This window comes from Cololabis saira, chromosome 21 (genome assembly GCF_033807715.1).
Source record: "Cololabis saira isolate AMF1-May2022 chromosome 21, fColSai1.1, whole genome shotgun sequence".
NCBI classification, from domain to species: domain Eukaryota; kingdom Metazoa; phylum Chordata; class Actinopteri; order Beloniformes; family Belonidae; genus Cololabis; species Cololabis saira.
This window is the reverse complement of record NC_084607.1, coordinates 28,451,531-28,470,259: the sequence shown is the minus strand read 5'-3', so window position 1 is coordinate 28,470,259 and position 18,729 is coordinate 28,451,531. Positions and strand designations below refer to the sequence as shown.

Sequence of the window (18,729 nt, the reverse complement as noted above, 5' to 3'; positions counted from 1 at the left end):
TAGCAGTCAGGCAAAGCAGTACTTTGCTGACGCAAAGACAGACGCCAACCAGCACCACCGCAGCACAGCTTTTGGCATTCCAAACAAGACTACTGACAGTTATTATGAGTGGCGATGCATCACATCCCTAGCAGTTTAAATACTCCATCACTGGAGGCACAATGCAGAAAACAAGCATCTTCCAAGGGCCAACTGAGAAGGAACTAGCAAGTCCTTAATCAATACTGGTGTGACTGAGAAGAAGCCAAATTCACTCTTAAATTTCGAAACGCCACAAGAATGGAGTGCCATTCTAATTCAGGATTATCACATAAATGTTTTGTATTTAAATAAAAAGTCGACACAACAAATCCTGATGAAATACTGTTTATCTGAACTAGATATTGTCCTGTTTATTGCAAAATATTATGCTGTGTTCCATGAAAATGTCTTATGTATGTTTGAACATTGAGCAGGCATAAAACGTGCAGAGCGACGTGTATTTGGACAGAACGATGCTCACAGCGACTCACTATTATCAGGATATACTTGAAGTCATAAATGTACCTACTATATATAGATGCATACAGAAACAAAATATTTGACCAAAGTTTTAAGACCAAAAATATGTTTACCTTTTTTAGAGAAGAAACTTGATTTTAAAGACGTTTCTCCCAATGTGACACTCAAAACTACCTGATAGTTTTTAGCTAATTAGATATCTTTTTAGTTGTATTTTTTTTTGTCATTGTGTGATTGTAAATGTATTTGTGTCAAAAATTACCTTAGCCTTCTTCTTTCCCCCTCAGCAGCACTGATGAGTGTGACAGTTTTTGTAAATGTTTTGGACATTCCCAAGAGTCATGACAAAAGACAATTCCTCTTATACTTTATTTCTTAATTGTCATTGACGACAGTAGTAATGTGCAGCCTGGCCAGTCATACTCATTCACATCACAAAAATTCTCTCTTGTGGAATAAGTCAACAAGTTCCACCGGTACATAACGTACCGGAACAACCGCAGTGGGGTAATGAAGCGTCCAAGAGCCACCGTTCAAAACAACCAAGATGGCTGGCGTCACATGATTTGGTATTCTGGTTGAATGCTGATTTAGTGTCTGTTTTTACTGCAGTTTTGATTAGTGGGAATCAAGAATAGCTTTATATCATGCATATTTCCTCTACTAGTGAGAATTATCATGCACCTACACAGGGCTGAAACACATCCCTGATGTGGTCCACTCTATTAACCCTGAAAGAACTGCTGGGTGGGGGATGTGCAGAGGTCATCTCTTCTCATTTATCAGTGCATTGCACTTGTTCAAAAAAACAGTTTAGCCATTTTAGTCTCAATCGTTTGATTTCAAACCCATGACAACTCTGAGGGGGGTGAATATTTTTGTACCAGGCCACGAGAATTTATATAAAGCAATTAATTTATTTCTCACGTGATTGATTGACAGCTCAGCCAATGCCTAGCCACTATCACTTCCTCATCCCTAATCTTCACGCTACCGCACTTACCGAAGCAGCTACCCGTTCATATTAACTCAGCGTCGGCGATACACGACTGTAATTATTGATCTTGTCGTGAAGTTAACATGTTAAACAGTAAATATCTACCAGCAGCTTACTGCCACAGTTGACTTTGATACGGTGGACGTGTTGCCGTTGGCTTCCCAGGCAACATGGTTGTGTCATGTGACTAATACTTCATCCATTGTTTTTACCGTCTATTGTTTGTCTGTGTGTTTGCCGTCTTCTTTTATGTGTTGGCCATTTGCCATTTGCAAACAGAAAAAGTGCTGGGACTACCCTGAGTTTGCCAGGTCAGTGGATCCTACCGGCTCCATCACTGATTAGAAAGATAGAACAACTGAAAGGACTGAAGAGGAAGTTGACACTTTTATACTCCAGACTCCGAGGTTTTTACCCCAGACCTAATGGAAATGCAGTACAAGTCAAATCCACAGGAACTAGGCTAAATCTTTGCTTTAAGAGTAAAATAATTAGTATGACTGGCCAGGCTAATTCATTCAAGAAATGTGCTTGTTCTTACAGATGACTGGAATGACACTGTTAAATATTATTTTTGCCATTACTCTCTACACTGAATGCCTTCATCACTGCCTTTGTTGTTGTGTATAATTGAACAGTTTTCAGGGTGTACAGTCCAATGTTTTGTAATTATAAACAGCTTTGGGATATATACATATATATACAGTACAGATCAAAAGTTTGGACACACCTTCTCATTCAAACAAATGGGTAAGTGTGTCCAAACTTTTGGTCTGTACTGAATATATATATATATATATATATATATCTATGAATATATGTATACAATGTAGGAGCCACCAATAGTGAGAAAAAGTAGCCACAAATGAAGCATTTTAACATAGCCTGATTTTAAATATAAACCGTGCCTTGTCCTTAATAACACTAGTTACTAACACATTATGCAGAGGGTTGTGGCCTCTGTTTCATTTTATGTTTTTTTCTTTTTATTGACAGTAATTTAATGTTAAGTCTTCTCTTTAATTAGCAACCTTTTTTTCATTCTAAAGTATCTATATATTTTGAATATTTTATTAGCGACCTTTAAAGGTAAAAGAACCGTAGTATATTTCATTTTCATTGTTTTTATTTAAAGTGTACCACCACTGGACACAGATTTGAACAAGATGCATGCAAGGCCGCTCGTTGTACTGCTCAGTCAAAACTCTGTTATCTCTCGAGCTTTTACCTCCTAAACAAGAGGCAGAGTCGCTGTGAGCGTTACATGCATCGCTAAGAATTTGACATTTCTTATTTATATTTTCCTTTTGTTTGTGTAAACTCTTGCTGCCGTTTTAGCGGCTCATATTTTTCAGCAGCTGTGCAGCTTCAAAGCATCTAAATAACGCTGGGAGCAACATGTGATTTTAACTAATGATCTTTTACTTCAGTTGAAATAAAGTCCCTCTATTTCTGCTCGAGTACAAATCTTCCTCTTTAGGCGTTCTTGCAGTGTCTCGTGGAGGTCCTGCGTAAACCATACAGCTAAGAGAAAATTCACGGGGCTGGTCCGAGTCCGCCTCACAGCTGCAGCCGTACTTGATGGTCACTTGTACACACAGGCAGTGAATGGGACTGTGGTGATGACGCACTACATTTACCCCAACAGCAGATGTGTCATCACATCCACATTTACTGTAGCTTGTGCACTTTTTCCCAGGAAGTTTCTTCCAACTTAACTTGAGCTAATAGCCTTGAGGGCTATGACTGGCATGCCTGCATGCATATTTCAGGTTTCTCCTATTGTGCCTGTGTGTGTATTTCTGTGCGTGTCGAGGGTTAAGCTTGACTCCTAATTCCCTCTATTTAATCGGCTGTGTGATACTTTCAAAAGACAAAGAGGGCCATTGATGGGGGATGTGGGGAAAGAGGGAAAGAGGGCAGTGAGGGAGTCTAACCCGTAACTGGCCATGCAGCCTCACTGCCATACAAAGGGACCCTTACTCTCTGCAGATCCACCCTGCAGTCCTGACTACCCGCCTTCCCAAACACAAACCTGCTTCTTGTATGTACGCTGAATGAGATTAAAACATTTAAAAGTTGAAGAGAGTGACGATCCTAACAAAACTGTGTAAATTGTGCAAGTCATGCTGACATAGCAGGTGTCATTGAGGACCCACATGGATCCTATCAAGACAGTAACTAAAAGTACTGTTTGTTGAAGGAGGGCGAGCTGTTTTCTGTTTTTCTCAGGACATGTTGGCTTGTTCAGGGTTGACAGAAATCCAAATTTTGTGTTTAGCAGCTGAAAAAACTGTGTTTAAGTGAGGCTGGGTAATCATGAGCACATAGAGGTGAAACATAGCAAAATGATCAGATCGTAGGAAAAGAATGACAGAAAAGGCAATTACACTGCACATAATTGAAAATGTTGACATTTCTAAACTCGAAATGAAGCATCCACAAAGTTGTAATTATTCCAATTAATTTGTTACACTAGACTCAAATAATTAAAAGCAAGGCTCTAAATCAGTGCCAGTTTCTATTCATTTTTTTAGGGGCCTTTCTGTTTAGTGCTCTTATTTTGTAAAACTTCAGTGTCATGGGGAAGCTCAAAGCCTTTAAGATCTTTTTTTCAGACTAAGAATTTTTTTGGGCTGCGAGGTAATTTCATTCTGACTTTACACACTTACAAAGTTGTAAGAGGAAAATCAGAAATTGTCGCTTTTCTTTCTGTTCACAACGTACAGTGCATCTGTCAGGCATAATTGAAGTTGTCCACTGTGAAGTCCTTAAATGTTCTTGTTTATATGGGCACTAAGGAAGATCATTTTATTTTTTCACCAGAAAGAATCCTGCATCCTCTACATACAGCGAGAAATAAAACTCTACCGTCTCTGAATAAAATTTTTCAGCTGCCTATAATCCAGTTTAGTAGCTCTGTAAACCATTTGATTAGAAATGACCAAATACCACTTGTTGAGATTGAAATATAGTATAGTATTACGTCACAAGAGTGCAACATTATATAGAAATAGAACACAAAGCTCAGATAGAACAGACAAGTCTGAACGTGGTAGAAAAATATCTAAAAAGAACCACAAACAGACACAATGTGGACTAATGAGGAAAAGAAACAGCAAATTTAGGACACAAAACTAAATGTCAGATGTTGGTTGTCCCTTTTACTAAATTTGAAGAACCATGATGGCATTGTTTGGTGTGAATGAATATCTTGAGCTACTCTCTCCACACTGACAGCACTGCAAGGCGATCTCCTCCTGTCGAAGGTCTTGTGAATCAAAGCAGTTTTTATTTTTTAAGAAACGGACATGATATAGCCGAATTGGTTGTGGTATGATAAATGTTTTACTGTCATTAGTGTTCCCAAGATGCCCCCCGACCCACCCACTTTATTAAAGATCCAATGCACTGTGCATATTAACACACTGAACAAAAAATCCACATTTCCATTTCAAAAGTTTCAACAAAAAGCTTCTTCTACAGTGAAGTTGGTAATCTGGCAGAGACACAAGAGGCATTAGAAGTGTGATCAGTTCTTGTTCAAACATTTACAAGGGTCTTATTGAAAATGTCTTATTCTTTTAACACTGGATATTAGAAATATGTCTATCTCTTAACACCAGCAACAAAAATGTGTTACAAGCAGACGCCTACTAGGAGCTCCTTGTGTTGCTGGATCTCTGGATTGCAGCCCGATACTGGGGAGATGCATACATTTTAAAATCTACTCTCTACAAAACTGCTTTTATCCAGGTGAATAAAAATGATCGGGACTGACCATATTTAGTGGTCATAATCAAACCCAAAGCTGAATCACTGTAACCTTCCTCAGTGTGTGTTGACTGTTACATTAAGTTGAAGAGGTTATTTTTCCAAATGGAACAACATCATTGCATCATGTTACCTGTCAAATCACTCCAACGCTGATGTTTAAAATCTATGCAACATTCAGAGCAAAAGTGATGCAACTCACAAACAGTAACTAATAAAAAATGTTTATTATCACCAATAAAATAGTTATTTCACATTTTTTTTCAAAACAGCAAAAGGAATATTTATAACAACAAAAAAATTCATTCTATTAAAAAAGGAAACTAAAGTGTTTAAGTTACATGTCTGCCTGGTGGATCTTTATTATAGTACAGTTCTTGAAATCATTAACATGTTTTTTTTTTCATCTTGGACATATCAAAAGTATGTTTAAATAGACAAGATATACGTTCTTAACTTTAGAGACTCATAGAAGTTCATGTAGCTGAAAAGACTGACATGTGGAGCTGTAGACGTGTCTTTTTTAATCTGTAACGGTTGAGTTTTTCAGTCAGTTATAATGAGTTCGTCACAGCCCCAGTCCTCATAACTGCCATCTGGAAGGTACCTGCGGATGATGATGGGAATCTTCCTGCTCCTGTTGGAGAACACAAATAACTTTGAAAGTAAATAACAGTGGCCGGCCCTATTTTCAGGTGCTTCGTGAAGAATAAGCTGTCAACATTCTGACAAAATACCTTTGACAAGATATATACACACAAATATATAAAACAGAGTTGTCTTTGTATATCTTCATATATTCGGTCTTCATATAATTACATCTGCGACAACAAAGATTCTGTTACACTTCCTTCAAGGTAGCATATTGCTCCATAGCGACATCTGGTGGGGCCTGACCATACTGGCCCCACATGCAGTGAATAATAAGGGTCTCTAAATAAGGACCAACGGCTCTCAAAATAATTACAGATCATTGAAATTATGACTTACTTGAGTTCTTTCATAGCTATCTGCAGGGGGTCCGTTTCTCCCTCCAACTCCACCATCACAGGAGCACACATCCTACCAGCAGGACAATCACATTCATTAACTGAGGTTGTCAAACCAAAATTACATCATTCTGTTAATGCTGAATATTTATACTGCTTTTGTAGCCCCTTCACAAAAAATAAAATGAAATAAAAGGGATTCTTTTTAGGTTTGACATTACATTTCAATAGATAAAATGTTTCAACTGCTCAGTGAGATGCTGTTGATGTGATAAAAGAAGGTCCACCTGTTCAAAACAACAAGCTGGTGATTTATATTTCCGGAGGTGGTGGAAGCCATCCCAGCTGGCACTGGTCACCAGTCCAATACAAAGTTCCAATATAAGACAGCTGTTAATCACATATTAAGCCAAATTTGAATCATCATATAACTTAAGATGTACGTGGACTGTGAGAGGAAGCCAAAATATCTGGAATAAAGACATATATCCAGGTAGAACAATTTAACTTTACGACATCAACTGACCAGTAAACTAAAATCCAGACCTTTTTCTTGTCATATGTGTTTGTTCTGTTTCGTCCTCCTGACTGCAAGTGGCAGTAAACAAAGTGGATGTGTCTTCTTGCAGTCTGTGCAGGTCGACTTTATATGTAAACAAAGTAATTTATTTGACTTGTCGGCTATCCTTGGGCTTAGACAATAAACGCTGCATGGTAAATGCCGACCAGTCTCACAACTGCTTCTCATCCCAAGGAGGGACCGAGAGACCTGTGTAACTGGCTATCATCCAAGGACTCACAGAACCAGTTACCTACGTAATGCCCGTAACTAATTTTTATCAGTATTATCACAGAAACTGAAATAAAATATATATCGGACGCTTTAAAACTTAGTAAGAAAAACTAAAATAATCTACTAAAACTTTAATCTTGGCCCTGAAAATGACAGGTATAAATGGTGCAACATGATGTGAAGTGCAAAAGTCAAAGGTCGGAGGGAAGATCTGAGTCCTGTCGCTGCAGCATCACCAGCATCACCTCCATCGGTGTCTAGACACTCACGCTATCTGAAGAGCTCGTGTTCCCAGCACTCTGGCCCGCTCATATTTGGTCATGTACTGTGTTGTGATTCTCTTCTGGTTTGCCTGCTGGCCCTCTCCTGCAGGCAGAATCTGCACGTTCTCCTGGTCACCCTGCGCACCAGAAATAAACAAAACAACAAACAAGATTAAGAGTGAATTACAGGGTCATAAAGCCACAGGACTGACACTCAGACAAATATTAATGTATTTTTAAGAAAACTCTTTAAGAAAACGGCAAGCCAAACTTACATCTTCTGCATTTTCAAGATCATCTAATCCCTCATCCTCCTCAGCGTCATCAAAATCTCCATCATCGAAGCTATGAAATTCGGGAGAAATATGTTATCAAAGACCACAAACGGACACAAATATTTTAATAAATACCACAGAAAGACAAACGTGTTATCAAAACCCAGATAAAAACATGTTATAAAAGACCGAAAATAGCCAGAATTGTGTTGTTTAAGACCAAAAATAGTGAGAAATGTGTTATTGAAGGCATTAATGGGCCGAAATATCTTATTAACCATAAATTGGCAACAATATAACACAGGCCGGCTAGCTGGCTAACTAGTTAGCTGTAAAATTATCATCATTCACGGGTTAATGTGGCTTTTTGGGACAGTGTCATTACTTACTTGTCTTCGTTGTCGGACATTTTCTAGATTGGTGTGTGTTTGTATTCTTTGCAAATCCTTTAAACGTATCTTCTTTCAGGTAAAACTTCTATTATAAACATGGAACCACATGAGTCGCGGGGACATCTAACTTCCGGTGGGTTGGTCCGTGGGAAAACATTCCGACTGCTCCAGAGGAACATTTGTCTTTCGTTCCGCTTCAGAGGCAGCTTGCACTGCTGCCATCACAATATAACCTTTATGAAAGAATTTTCTAGAAACCCAAAATCAGTCAGAAATTTAAGTTTTTTATTAATAAATATAAACAGCTCTTCTTCAGAGTCATGACACAATCCCACCACTACAAAAAAACAAGAACAACTTTTATTGGACGGTTCAATAAAGTACATCATTATAAAATAAACTTAAAGTTGTATTTAATTATTGCAAACATAGATATACATATTACAAATTTTAGTTTGATAATACTGAATTGTTTGTGCAAAGAAAATGGAAAACAATTGTTTAACAATACACAAAAATGAATACAGAAAATATGTTTCAAATGGATCCTTGCATGTCAACTCATAGTTACATTTTTAAAGGGGTGGATGACACTGGAAAGTTTTAGCAAAACAATTCATCTGTAGCTGGGTGTGATAATTAACACTATCACCTCATTGGAGGAATATTTCCATTCTGAATCCCAGCCGGGGACATTGTGCGGAGTGGAATGTTTTCCCGGAGCTCGCATGTGTTTTCACGCTTTCTACCACAGTTCAGAAAGATGCATGTTAGGTTGATTTGTGATGCTGAATTGTGTGTGTGTGTATATGGTTATTTGTCTTGTGTGACGAACTGTTTACCCTGTCTGGGCGTACAAGACTTATTTACTTACAAGGTTCATTTAGGCACATTTAATCTGGACTTGATGAAGACAATTAATAATGGATTCAATTACAGTCAATGTAGAAAGAGAATGTGGATTAATGCTCCTCCACTTTATAACACATTTTTGTGGGTATCTGGGCAGTTTCAACATCACAGGTGTGTTAAGATGGCCCACACATAAAAAGAAGGGAAAAAAGATGCTTATATTTTTTGTTTGTTTGTTTTTTAATAAAGACAAATTAATATGCTGTATCAGTTTTGGCCAGCTTCATGCAACTATGATCCAAAATTCACCATAAAATAAACTGCTTTATATAAAAGTTGTGATATAAAAAAATATGGAAAACTAAATTAAGACACTACAGGTAGATACAAAAAGTCCTCTGTTGGTTACTGACAAGAAAATTATGGGTTTATTTAAGCATTCTGAAGTACTATGGTCAAATATGCGACATATTATATAATCAGATATGCAAGAATTTGCATAAAGTAAAAGTATAGTAAAATAAGGACGTAGACGTACATTTGGATAACATTTGGGTCAATCTGCTGATTGGAACTAAGTCCTGTGAAGGAAATGTGTTTGCACGTCTAGTGTCCTTATTGCTTTTTAAGACTTTCAGTTTACAGAAACAGAAAACTAAAACAGATCAAAAAGGGTTTACATTTGAGATAAAATGGATCCAAAACTAAGGATTTCTGTTAAAGTGAAGTAAATGTAAAATCTGTAGTAAAATGTTTGCAAAGGTTCAACTATAAGAACATGAGAGCACATTTAAATACCCTCATCAGAATAAATAACTGAACACTTGTAATACTAAAAAAAAAAGCCTGACTGAAGAGCACTAAAGACTCATCACGTGATATCTGTTGGTTAAGTTTTTGTTGTATTCCTTTTTAACATTTTTAAATCCCAACGCAATAACAGACCAGTAAACTTAGTAAACAAGAACAGGTTTGCTACAGTAAGATTTTTAATTTTGAAATGTTTTGTGGACACCAGTGGATGTTTGAATTGTAATAATGTTAATAAATAAAAGAATACATTTTTTTTCCCAGTTCTCGTGTTTATCTTTAACAAAATTCCTGATGAAATGTTTCAAATGGACTAAAGTCCTGACCAAGCAGATGTCCATCCAGTTAGGAACATATAACAGAAAGAGCCCCTAAACGGCATCAAAAATCAAGGCACTAACTGCAGCTTTGTATGATCTTTTATAAAAGCATCTATAACTTACCGGTATATACATATATTAATTTCCCCAATAACTCTAACATTTTGGATTTCAGAGATTGACCTTTCACGAAGAAACTGAATCAAAGTGTCCGTTTGGGTGAATTTTCCTGGAATATGAGAGATTTCCCAACAAGATGGGGGGTTTTTTCAGTTCTTTTTCTGCTTGTCCTTGCTGCTCTCAGTTTTATAGTTCAGTAATTTAAACACTTTTGCAGGCTTGAACTTTCCTTTGGACTTCTTGAGGTCTTTTAGTCTTTCCTTCTGGAAATCTGTGAAGAGATAACATATCATGCTGCGATGAGTCCTTACATTTTTTTGCTGCCTTGTCAACAATAGAAATAGAAAAAGTTGATTTCTCACCTTTGTTCTTCACCATGCTCTCCCAAAGCATATCTTCCTCTCTTTCCCTTGTGAGGAAAATAAAGTTGAATCTTACATTTGAGTCTCTGACTTTGAGAGCATAAAACCATCCCCCTTTTCCCTGCGTAGCTACTGTACCTCTGCCTGTCCTGATCCAAGCTGCTGATGATCTGGTTCCTCTGCTCGATGACGGCGACCAGCTCAACCATCAGCTGCTGCTCTCGTTCTCGATCCTCCCGGCTCCAGTCACTTTCTGAATGTGCAGGCGACAATTTCATGACAATCAGTCCAATAGAAAAGATTTCTCTACGAATATGTAAGGTGGAAAACTGATTGACACGGACCAGGTTTATTGAGGAGACATCTGAGCTCGTACTCCACGTCTGCTTGTCTGTCGTCTAACTTTTGCTGCTTTGTTCTGGGAAAGTGCACAACACACATAAAAATTATGGAAAATTAGTCTTTGATGCCACAAAAAAAACCTTTTAAGACATATATAGAAGTTGAAATGAGAAATAGTAGCATTTGTAGTCGTACATAGCATCAGAGAAAAACCTTTATCGCGTCTACTTACAGAGAGACCAGTTCTGAATCTTTGCGTGACAAAATCTGTCGCTCATGGTTAAGAGAGAACCACTCTGTCAGTATTTCTTCTTCATCTTTACCTATAATTGAAAAACAATATTGTTGTTTTTTTCATGCAAACTGTATGATAATAACAGTAAAGCTGTTGCAGGTGAATCATTTTATCAAGAACCCCAGTGGGGGGAAAAGTGAAGGCCTACTGCTTGTTCCCTCTCTGAGACTCTTCTCCAGCTGAACTCCTCTCTGTTCCAGGGTTTCCAGGTGTTGATGTAGTTCTCTCATTTCGGCCTGCAGGTTTTCCACAGAAAAACCCTGGTCTGTCTGCACCTGCCACGCAAAATAAAATACATAATTTCTGCAAAACCACTTTTCTTTAGTGATAGAACTTTGAAAAGCTAACAGATAAAAACCTCCCAAAAAGTGGGCAGACTTGATTTCAACCTTTTTAACTGTTGTGTGGAAACTTTGATTGGGAAGTCACTTCACACACCCAAATATATGTTATACACACGCACACACACAGGCTCAAATCATGATATGAGCCCTGTAAATTCAGCATTTCTACCTTCCTTTTGATGAGTGGGAAACCGTGGCCAGGAGCAGGACCCCGACTGGATGAGATGTCCTGCAAAGTCTTTGATTTGGACATTTCAGATTTCCGATTGAAAGGATTTTCTTTAGAGGTTGGCTAAAAACAGAAAAAAAAACAAGGAGTTATTAACTCATGAATGCAGTCACAACTAAGTAGGGGTGTAACAATATATCGTGCCACGAAATTTTGCGATACAAAAACATCACAATACGTGTTGTGGAGGTGACAAAGTGTATCGCGATATTGTGTAATAAATATTAATCTATTGTGTTGACTAGTAACGCACATCCACCACGCGTGCCGACCGCGCCTCGACCCGCGGACCAAAATCTTACTACGCTCAGAAGAAAGTAATACCGTTTTGCGGTCCCGATCACGGGAAAATATTTTTACTTGTATGAAACTGAAGATGCATAATGCAAACCTGACATTTACTTTTAGTTCAGTTTGTGGAAAATGGTTGGCCTGGCTTTCTCTTTAAAACTTAAAGGAGCATGAGGCTCCTTTTAAGAAATGAGACTCTCTAGCGCCACCCTTCACCACGACGGCCGTTGGGGGTACTGCAGCCAACAGCGAAGCCGGCACAGGAGAACGGGGAGAACGTGCATGCAGCGTCATGTGACGTCACATCCACAGCCCAGCGCGGGAAATTTGGGCCCGAATTGCAGCACATTTTGCAGCACACAGCCTGTTCAAGGCAACGGAGAGATACACTAGAGGGCTCATTCTTTTGGGTTTGGAACGCTTCATCTGACATTATTACTAGAAAACTTAAAACGTATACGCATTTTTTTCATAAATCCTGCCTCCATCCTGCCTCAAGCTCCTTTAAACAGTTATAAAGCATTACAAACTGTAACAATAGGGCAATTGCACAGCATTTTTTTGTATTTTGTGTCTTTCAAATAAAAGACAATTTTTTCCAGTCATATGTTCCTCATGCAAGTTTGTTAAAAAAATACTGCTATAATATCGTATCGTTATCGTGACCTCAATATCGTGTATCGTACCGTATCGTGAGATTAGTGTATCGTTACACCCCTACAACTAGGTAAAATGTTTATTTTCAGATGTTGACGTGATCTCTGTTCATACCGTTCCCTGACATGATGTGATGGATTCATTCGACTCAGAGTGAGTTGGAGAGTGCTCAGATGTGATAGCTGGCACAGACAGACTTCTGGGTAACTTGTGACTCTGTGCTGAAGCGGTGTGGAGATCTGCCACCTCTTCTGTCTCATCTGATGCCTCAGTCTGGTGAACACCTCCCGCCTGTTCAGCTGATGCCTTTTCTGCGTCAGTAACGGCAGTCACTCCCTTTGCTCTGTCAGGTGTCCCTTCTCCAGCATCCTCTTTGACATCTGTTTTGACCAGCGGTTTTCCTTCATTCTGCTCAGGTTCCCTGGCAGGATTATGGGCCACACTCGAACAAACCACAGCATGCACGTCCCTGCTGTCCTCTGAATTGACAGCGGCCTCAGATTCAGGTTTAACAGCTTCCCCCCCAGTGTCCTCAAGCTCCTCATCCTCTTCAAATGGATTGGGAGGTGGGATCTTGCGTCTTCTCCATAACCCCTGCGCGTTAGGGACAGATTTGGATCGAGGAAGAGGTATGGGGGCCGGAGCAGGAGGCAGCTGCGTCCAGGGACCAGAATGTACAATGGTCATCCATGGATGGTTGGTCATCACTTTGGGGCTTGTGCTGGTTAAGGTGGTGCCATGGAGAGAAAGACAAAATATGTTATCAGAGGTTATCAGACGTCTTTTATGATGTTTGCCAGTCAAGAGAAAATGAGAAAGGAGCAGCCACCGAAGGCAAAGTTTGTGTACACTTACATTTGTGAAGAACCTGAGGGAGATTGAGTGCCTGAACCACCTGAACAGAGAGATAGAGTGAGAAAAAGAAAGAAAACAAAACATATACAGTGAAACAACGCTGTTTACCTGGAGAACTGGTCATAGTTGGGACAGTTCTGGTCCTGGGTGCAGGAACGGGGACTACATAGGCATCCATGCTTCGTCTGGGTGCTGGAACGGGTCGAGTACTTCTTTCAGTCACTTGAGCACACGGTGGCTGCTGTTCTTTACTGTCTGCATGAGTGGGCAAAAGTTTGTTTTTTTTAGCCCCGTCAAATGTCTTTTCTTTCACAGTGGGTTGGGGAGGATGATGAGATCCAACACACGAGTTTCCTTTGTCCTCCTCCTCTCTGCTCCCCTCCTGCTCTTTTACGGCATGCTTTTGCAGTGTTTTACTAACCAGTCTATCCTGTGACTCTAGTTTCTTGGTGTAATGAGATACGCTGGTGACAGTCAGTTCCCCCGGAGAGCTCAAACCTGCCTGAAATCTACATTTGGGCTGGTTATCAGTGGATTCAACTTCCTGGTTGACATCAGCATTAAGGCTTTTACTGTCCGCTACATGGCAAGCACAGATCAAGGAGCCAGTATCGCTTCCTTGTGTGAATGACCCTGGTAAAAGAGTGCAGTGGCACACTTTGCACCTGAAAAACAAAACAAAAAATCAAAAAGCTTCCCAAGTTGGAAAGCTGAGCTCATTCCAACAGATATAACCACAGCTGTGCAGGTATGATAAATATGATCACTTGAGACACATTAGAAACGCATTCTTACACTTGGACTGCAGTGCATCTCAGACACATGTATCCGGCGTGAACGAGAGGCATAGAAAAGCTGCTCGTACCTGAAACAGCTACGATGATACACCTTCCCATCAATCAGATGTCTCTGTATGAGGTGCACAGGCTTGAAACACAAATTACATGGTGTCTGCGACCTTGTGTTGGCAAAACGACCTTCTGTTCTTGCTTCCAGGTCAGTCGGGCTCTAAATGGAGAAGAGAAACCAGTCTTTCAGGGTGGTGACACGGCGGACGAGTTTGCTAGGTGAGAGAAAATCGAGGCTGAGACCCTTCACCTTCAAGCTTTTTGGGCCATCAGGACTTTTATTGCTCTTTGTAATATTGTTTAAGACGGTGATGTGAAGTGACCATGATCTGGAGGGACCTGCTGTGAAGTCAAGAGAAGAAACACAAAAAAAAAGTATTTTCGCAGATAAAACTTTTGGATATCTGAAGATTTCATTCACACATTGTGAAAAGTAAAAATGCAGTATAACGGTGCCTTAAAAATATCAATAATACATCAATAATGTATCATTAATCACCTATAATGGATGATGAATATGTAGACGACAATGAGTTTTAAAAAAATGACATACTCATGGCCCAATTTTTAAGAAATAACTGGTGATTTAATGTTTGTGAACCCTTAAAGTAACACAAAGAAACGTTTTTTTGCAAAAGTACCGGAGGTTAAGCAGCTTGTCTGAGAGTTCCTGTTGTTGCTTTCTCTTCTGCCCTCACTGTTTTGGAAATCTAAATCGAATGTGCACCATGAAGTGATTGTAGTTGTTAACAAGGTCAGAAAACGACAGGGACGGGAATCCAAAGTTACTTTGCCAATAAACTGCTAAACGTAGATGATACTTGGAGCTCATCAAATATTCCTTTAAAAGAAACTGAAACAGATTTTTTAGCTCAAAGAAAACTCCTTGATTATGAATGTTTTTCGACCTTGATAAGTTTGTGTATAATCAAATCTTTACTGCCCATCTGCAGTTTGGTTATTCCCACACAAATAAGAAAGAGGAATATTGAAAAACATACAAATTTAAGTTTTAAATAAGATGAGTGGAAAACACAGCACTCCAGGGTACCAATCTGAATCCATCTGTGAATCATTGTGATGGTAGAGTCATGGTCTGCATCTAGAACAGGATGCCTCGTCATCATTGATGAATTTGTTAAATTCTGAATTATATCAGCAAATGTCAATATAAAATATCAGGACATCTGTATCTGAATCTCTGTGATGAAACATTCACGTTCAAACATGTTCCCATAAAGTGATGACTAAAACTTGGATTTACTTCACTGTGGTGTTCTCGAGACTTTGGGTCATTTTGTTTTGGACTGACATGCAACATAGAATGGTTTTCTAGGGTTACATGTTGTATTTTTATATAACCACAAATCCCAACCTTAATCCTTGGGGAAGGGATGTATGGAGTTTGACAGAGTAAAAGCTGTTCAGTACTAGGATTGTAGCTCAGATAGAAGAAACAAGATTTTTTTGTCTTATCTATTTTCAGGTGAAAAGGGTTTTGCTGTAGGTATCTATTAATAAAAGCACACAATAAGGGATAGATAAACAGAGAGAATAAACTGTGGTCTACACACCGCAGGATTTCCTGTTGAAGAAGTAGTAGTACTGAGAAAGGTATGTGATGACACTCAAACAATCAGGCCCCTTTGTGGAGACCATGTCCTTTGGATCCAGCAATGCAGGGATCCCCAATTTCGTCTCTGCAACCTCAAATGCCTTGACACGGATAAAAAAATGTAATTTAATTTTTTTTTTTTTAATTAACCTACATGACATTTTAAATTGAAGTTATGGTGAAAAACAGTATACGTACAAGCTGTGCAGAGAGAAATGTTTGCTTTCTAGCTGGTGTGCAAACAGAAAATGGACATAACTCACCAGTTTGTTATTCTGATATGCATTATCTTTGGAGAGCGAATTGAAATCTCTGGAGCATGGTGAAGAAAATGGAGAGAATGTTAAAAGATCATGAAATGACACAATCAAAAAGGGCCTTTTGGAAAATGATGGCACAGACTTAAAGCACTGAAACAGCAAAGTAAATGAATGAAAGATCATGAATTTGATGGGTTGATTTGAAATCAGGGGTGCTATGTAACTGTGGTAAAGACAAACCGGCTGATCTTATTGAAGTGGACATGAAAAGGTTAAGGACAGAGACGCAGGAGCTTAGGACAAGGATAGCAGATTAGTCCTGGACACTGTGCAGGCCATTCTCTGCGCAGATTAGACAGGATGTCCGTTTACAGAAATGTCAGTCAAGAAAAGAAATCTCAAACTGGGAACCTGCACTCTTTACACTGTTAAACCCAAGGCATGATGCAAAACATGAGCATTCTCTACTTACATCAGGTCAGGTCGGTGTTTGTGGATGATGGCACAAAATGCAAGTCCATCTTTGAATGAGGATGACATGTTTCTTATCTCCACACTGGGATAGCTGGAGCATGTGACACGGCACCACTCGTGTAAACACTTCCCTGAGGCCATTTCTTGAAACCGATTACACGGACTGAGTGGGTGCACATGGCACTTTGATGAGTCAAATACAGTTGTATATCTTTGCTTTCGCAGAGCGAACAGGAAATACAAGCATCCTCTACTGTTGTAACTCTGCAAAACACTTGCGGTAAGATTTGCGCTGCAACTTGTTGAACCAGCAGAAACTCATTCATCAAGAATTGTTTTCTTACGTTTGGTTCTTCCACTCAAGGATTTCTTTGTCCAATAAAAACATAGCTGTCCCAGTCGTACACGTAAATACACTTTAGCTTCGACCAAAGTCTCAATCTGTTCCTCTGACTCAGGATAGACAAGCACTGGCAGTTTTTTCATCACAAACGACCAACGAGCTCCCCATTGAAGTGATCTATTCTCCAAATATGTGCAGTACTCCAAAGGTTCCTGGTAGATCTGATCATTTTCAAAAATCCCGTTACTGACCGTCCTTCTTGTTGTTATCCACAATCAATGAAATGTCCAATAACTGCCGCTAGAGGGAGACGTAGAGCTCTTTCTTGTCTATAATTAGGACGGGCTGGTTTCTTATTTCTCTCTAACCCTATTTATCTCTTTCCTTACACCGTTTAATCTCTGGAAACTTCCTATTTCAAAAACAACACTCAAGGTTATAAATACATGTTTTATTATCGTCATTTGTCGTTGCTTCAGTCTTGAGGATGATTAAATAGCGCATAGAAGCTGTGGTTCTAGGTTACTCCAAAATAGGCTTATGATTCCTGAATGTTCTCTAATCAAAATGTTACAATTATTTTGTTTTAAGATTACTCAGGACTTGTTTTTTCTTTTAAGTATTACATATATTTAAGTTCTATATCCTTTCCTTTGATTACATGCTTCAAAACAAAAATTTTATTTAGAATGTTCTTGGCTGTTCACAAAAAGTACAATATAAAATCTTAGAATGAGAATGAGTTTTGTGTGGTTTTTAATCTACGTCTGTCAAAACGTGACAAAGTTACAGTATACTCCGTACTGGAGTTGAGGGGGGATGAGGGGGGATGGCATCCCCCCTGAAATAAAAACGGTCAAAATCATCCCCCCTGTAAAACTGCCATCCCTCCTTTCCATCCCTTATGTCATTTCATCAATGAATGTGGTTTTACTGCTATTTCAACATTTAGAGTCATCACCAGAAAAATAACACCAGAAAAATAACTTATTTGACAATTTGCACCTGTTTCAAGTACATTTTCACTTGAAATAAGTAGAAAAATCTGCCAGTGGGACAAGATTTATCTTCTTATTACAAGCAAAAAAATCTTGTTCCACTGGCAGATTTTTCTACTTATTTCAAGTGAAAGTCTACTTGAAACAGGTGAAAATTGTTGTTTTTTCCAGTGATGAGTCTTGTTTTAAGTGTAATGAGATTTCTTTACTAAAATGAGACATTTTAACTAGAAATAGGACAAATATTCTTGTTAAGATTTTGAGTTTTTGCAGTGATCCATTTTACTTATCCTGTGAAGGACAGAGGCATATGTATAAGTTCAGAAAACTGTTTTTTATTGTTGTGTTTTGATGTATTTGATGTAAGCCCAGTGGATATTTAAAGCTTACAGAAGGCTGCATTTAACTGCTGCTATGTCATTCCTGCAGTATTTCTGCAGGTATTTTGGTCAGTGTTATAATTATTTGTAATATATTATTTGTAATCAGCACAAATGATCTGTCCCCATATGATAAAATCCACCATCCCCCCTGATTTTTTTTTTTTTTTACAACTCGAGTACTGAATACACTGTAATCTGGTATAAAGTTGGGACAATGTTCATATCTCTAACATTCATTGTACAACTTGAATTGCCATTTCTTATAATAAGAATGTTTTTTCAGTCGTGTGTGCATGTCAAAACATAGTTTTTATACACCATTCCGTCTCTGGACCTCTGTTAGCATC

The 18,729-nt window shown here is 38.7% G+C and overlaps 2 protein-coding genes across 4 annotated transcripts; both read right to left on the bottom strand.

The window, feature by feature from the left end:
• Positions 1-5,484: 5,484 nt before the first annotated feature.
• polr2f (RNA polymerase II, I and III subunit F) lies at positions 5,485-8,130 on the bottom strand. Its single transcript, XM_061711010.1, has 5 exons — positions 7,982-8,130; positions 7,593-7,662; positions 7,324-7,454; positions 6,263-6,334; positions 5,485-5,909 (listed from the first exon to the last, which is right to left on the bottom strand). Exons 1-5 carry the CDS (start codon positions 7,999-8,001, stop codon positions 5,819-5,821), a joined length of 384 nt encoding a protein of 127 aa, XP_061566994.1. The 5' UTR covers positions 8,002-8,130; the 3' UTR covers positions 5,485-5,818.
• Positions 8,131-8,319: 189 nt separating this feature from the next.
• LOC133421393 (MICAL-like protein 1) lies at positions 8,320-17,265 on the bottom strand. 3 transcript variants are annotated; one of them, XM_061710959.1, is made up of 15 exons: positions 16,657-17,265; positions 16,188-16,236; positions 15,884-16,025; positions 14,560-14,651; positions 14,327-14,469; positions 13,570-14,126; positions 13,462-13,501; positions 12,721-13,327; positions 11,599-11,721; positions 11,234-11,360; positions 11,023-11,113; positions 10,793-10,866; positions 10,587-10,701; positions 10,449-10,495; positions 8,320-10,357 (listed from the first exon to the last, which is right to left on the bottom strand). In XM_061710959.1, exons 1-15 carry the CDS (start codon positions 16,797-16,799, stop codon positions 10,236-10,238), a joined length of 2,472 nt encoding a protein of 823 aa, XP_061566943.1. In that variant the 5' UTR covers positions 16,800-17,265; the 3' UTR covers positions 8,320-10,235. The 3 variants fall into 3 exon arrangements, with proteins under 3 accessions (XP_061566943.1, XP_061566945.1, XP_061566946.1); XM_061710961.1 differs by having other exon boundaries at positions 14,560-14,648; XM_061710962.1 differs by lacking the exon at positions 16,188-16,236 and having other exon boundaries at positions 16,657-16,784.
• Positions 17,266-18,729: the final 1,464 nt, after the last annotated feature.

Bases quoted from the DNA above. Each gene is read 5' to 3' on its own strand.
- polr2f (XM_061711010.1), bottom strand. From the start codon at position 8,001: ATGTCCGACAACGAAGACAA. The intron at 7,455-7,592 runs GTAAGTTTGGCT...TCTGGTGCGCAG, and splicing joins ATCTTGAAAATGCAGAAGAT to GGTGACCAGGAGAACGTGCA. The intron at 6,335-7,323 runs GTGAGTGTCTAG...TCCTGCTGGTAG, and splicing joins ACACGAGCTCTTCAGATAGC to GATGTGTGCTCCTGTGATGG.
- LOC133421393 (XM_061710959.1), bottom strand. From the start codon at position 16,799: ATGGCCTCAGGGAAGTGTTTACACGAGTGGTGCCGTGTCACATGCTCC. The intron at 10,867-11,022 runs GTAAGTAGACGC...GCACTTTCCCAG, and splicing joins GATTCAGAACTGGTCTCTCT to AACAAAGCAGCAAAAGTTAG. The intron at 10,496-10,586 runs GTACAGTAGCTA...TTTCCTCACAAG, and splicing joins TTGGATCAGGACAGGCAGAG to GGAAAGAGAGGAAGATATGC.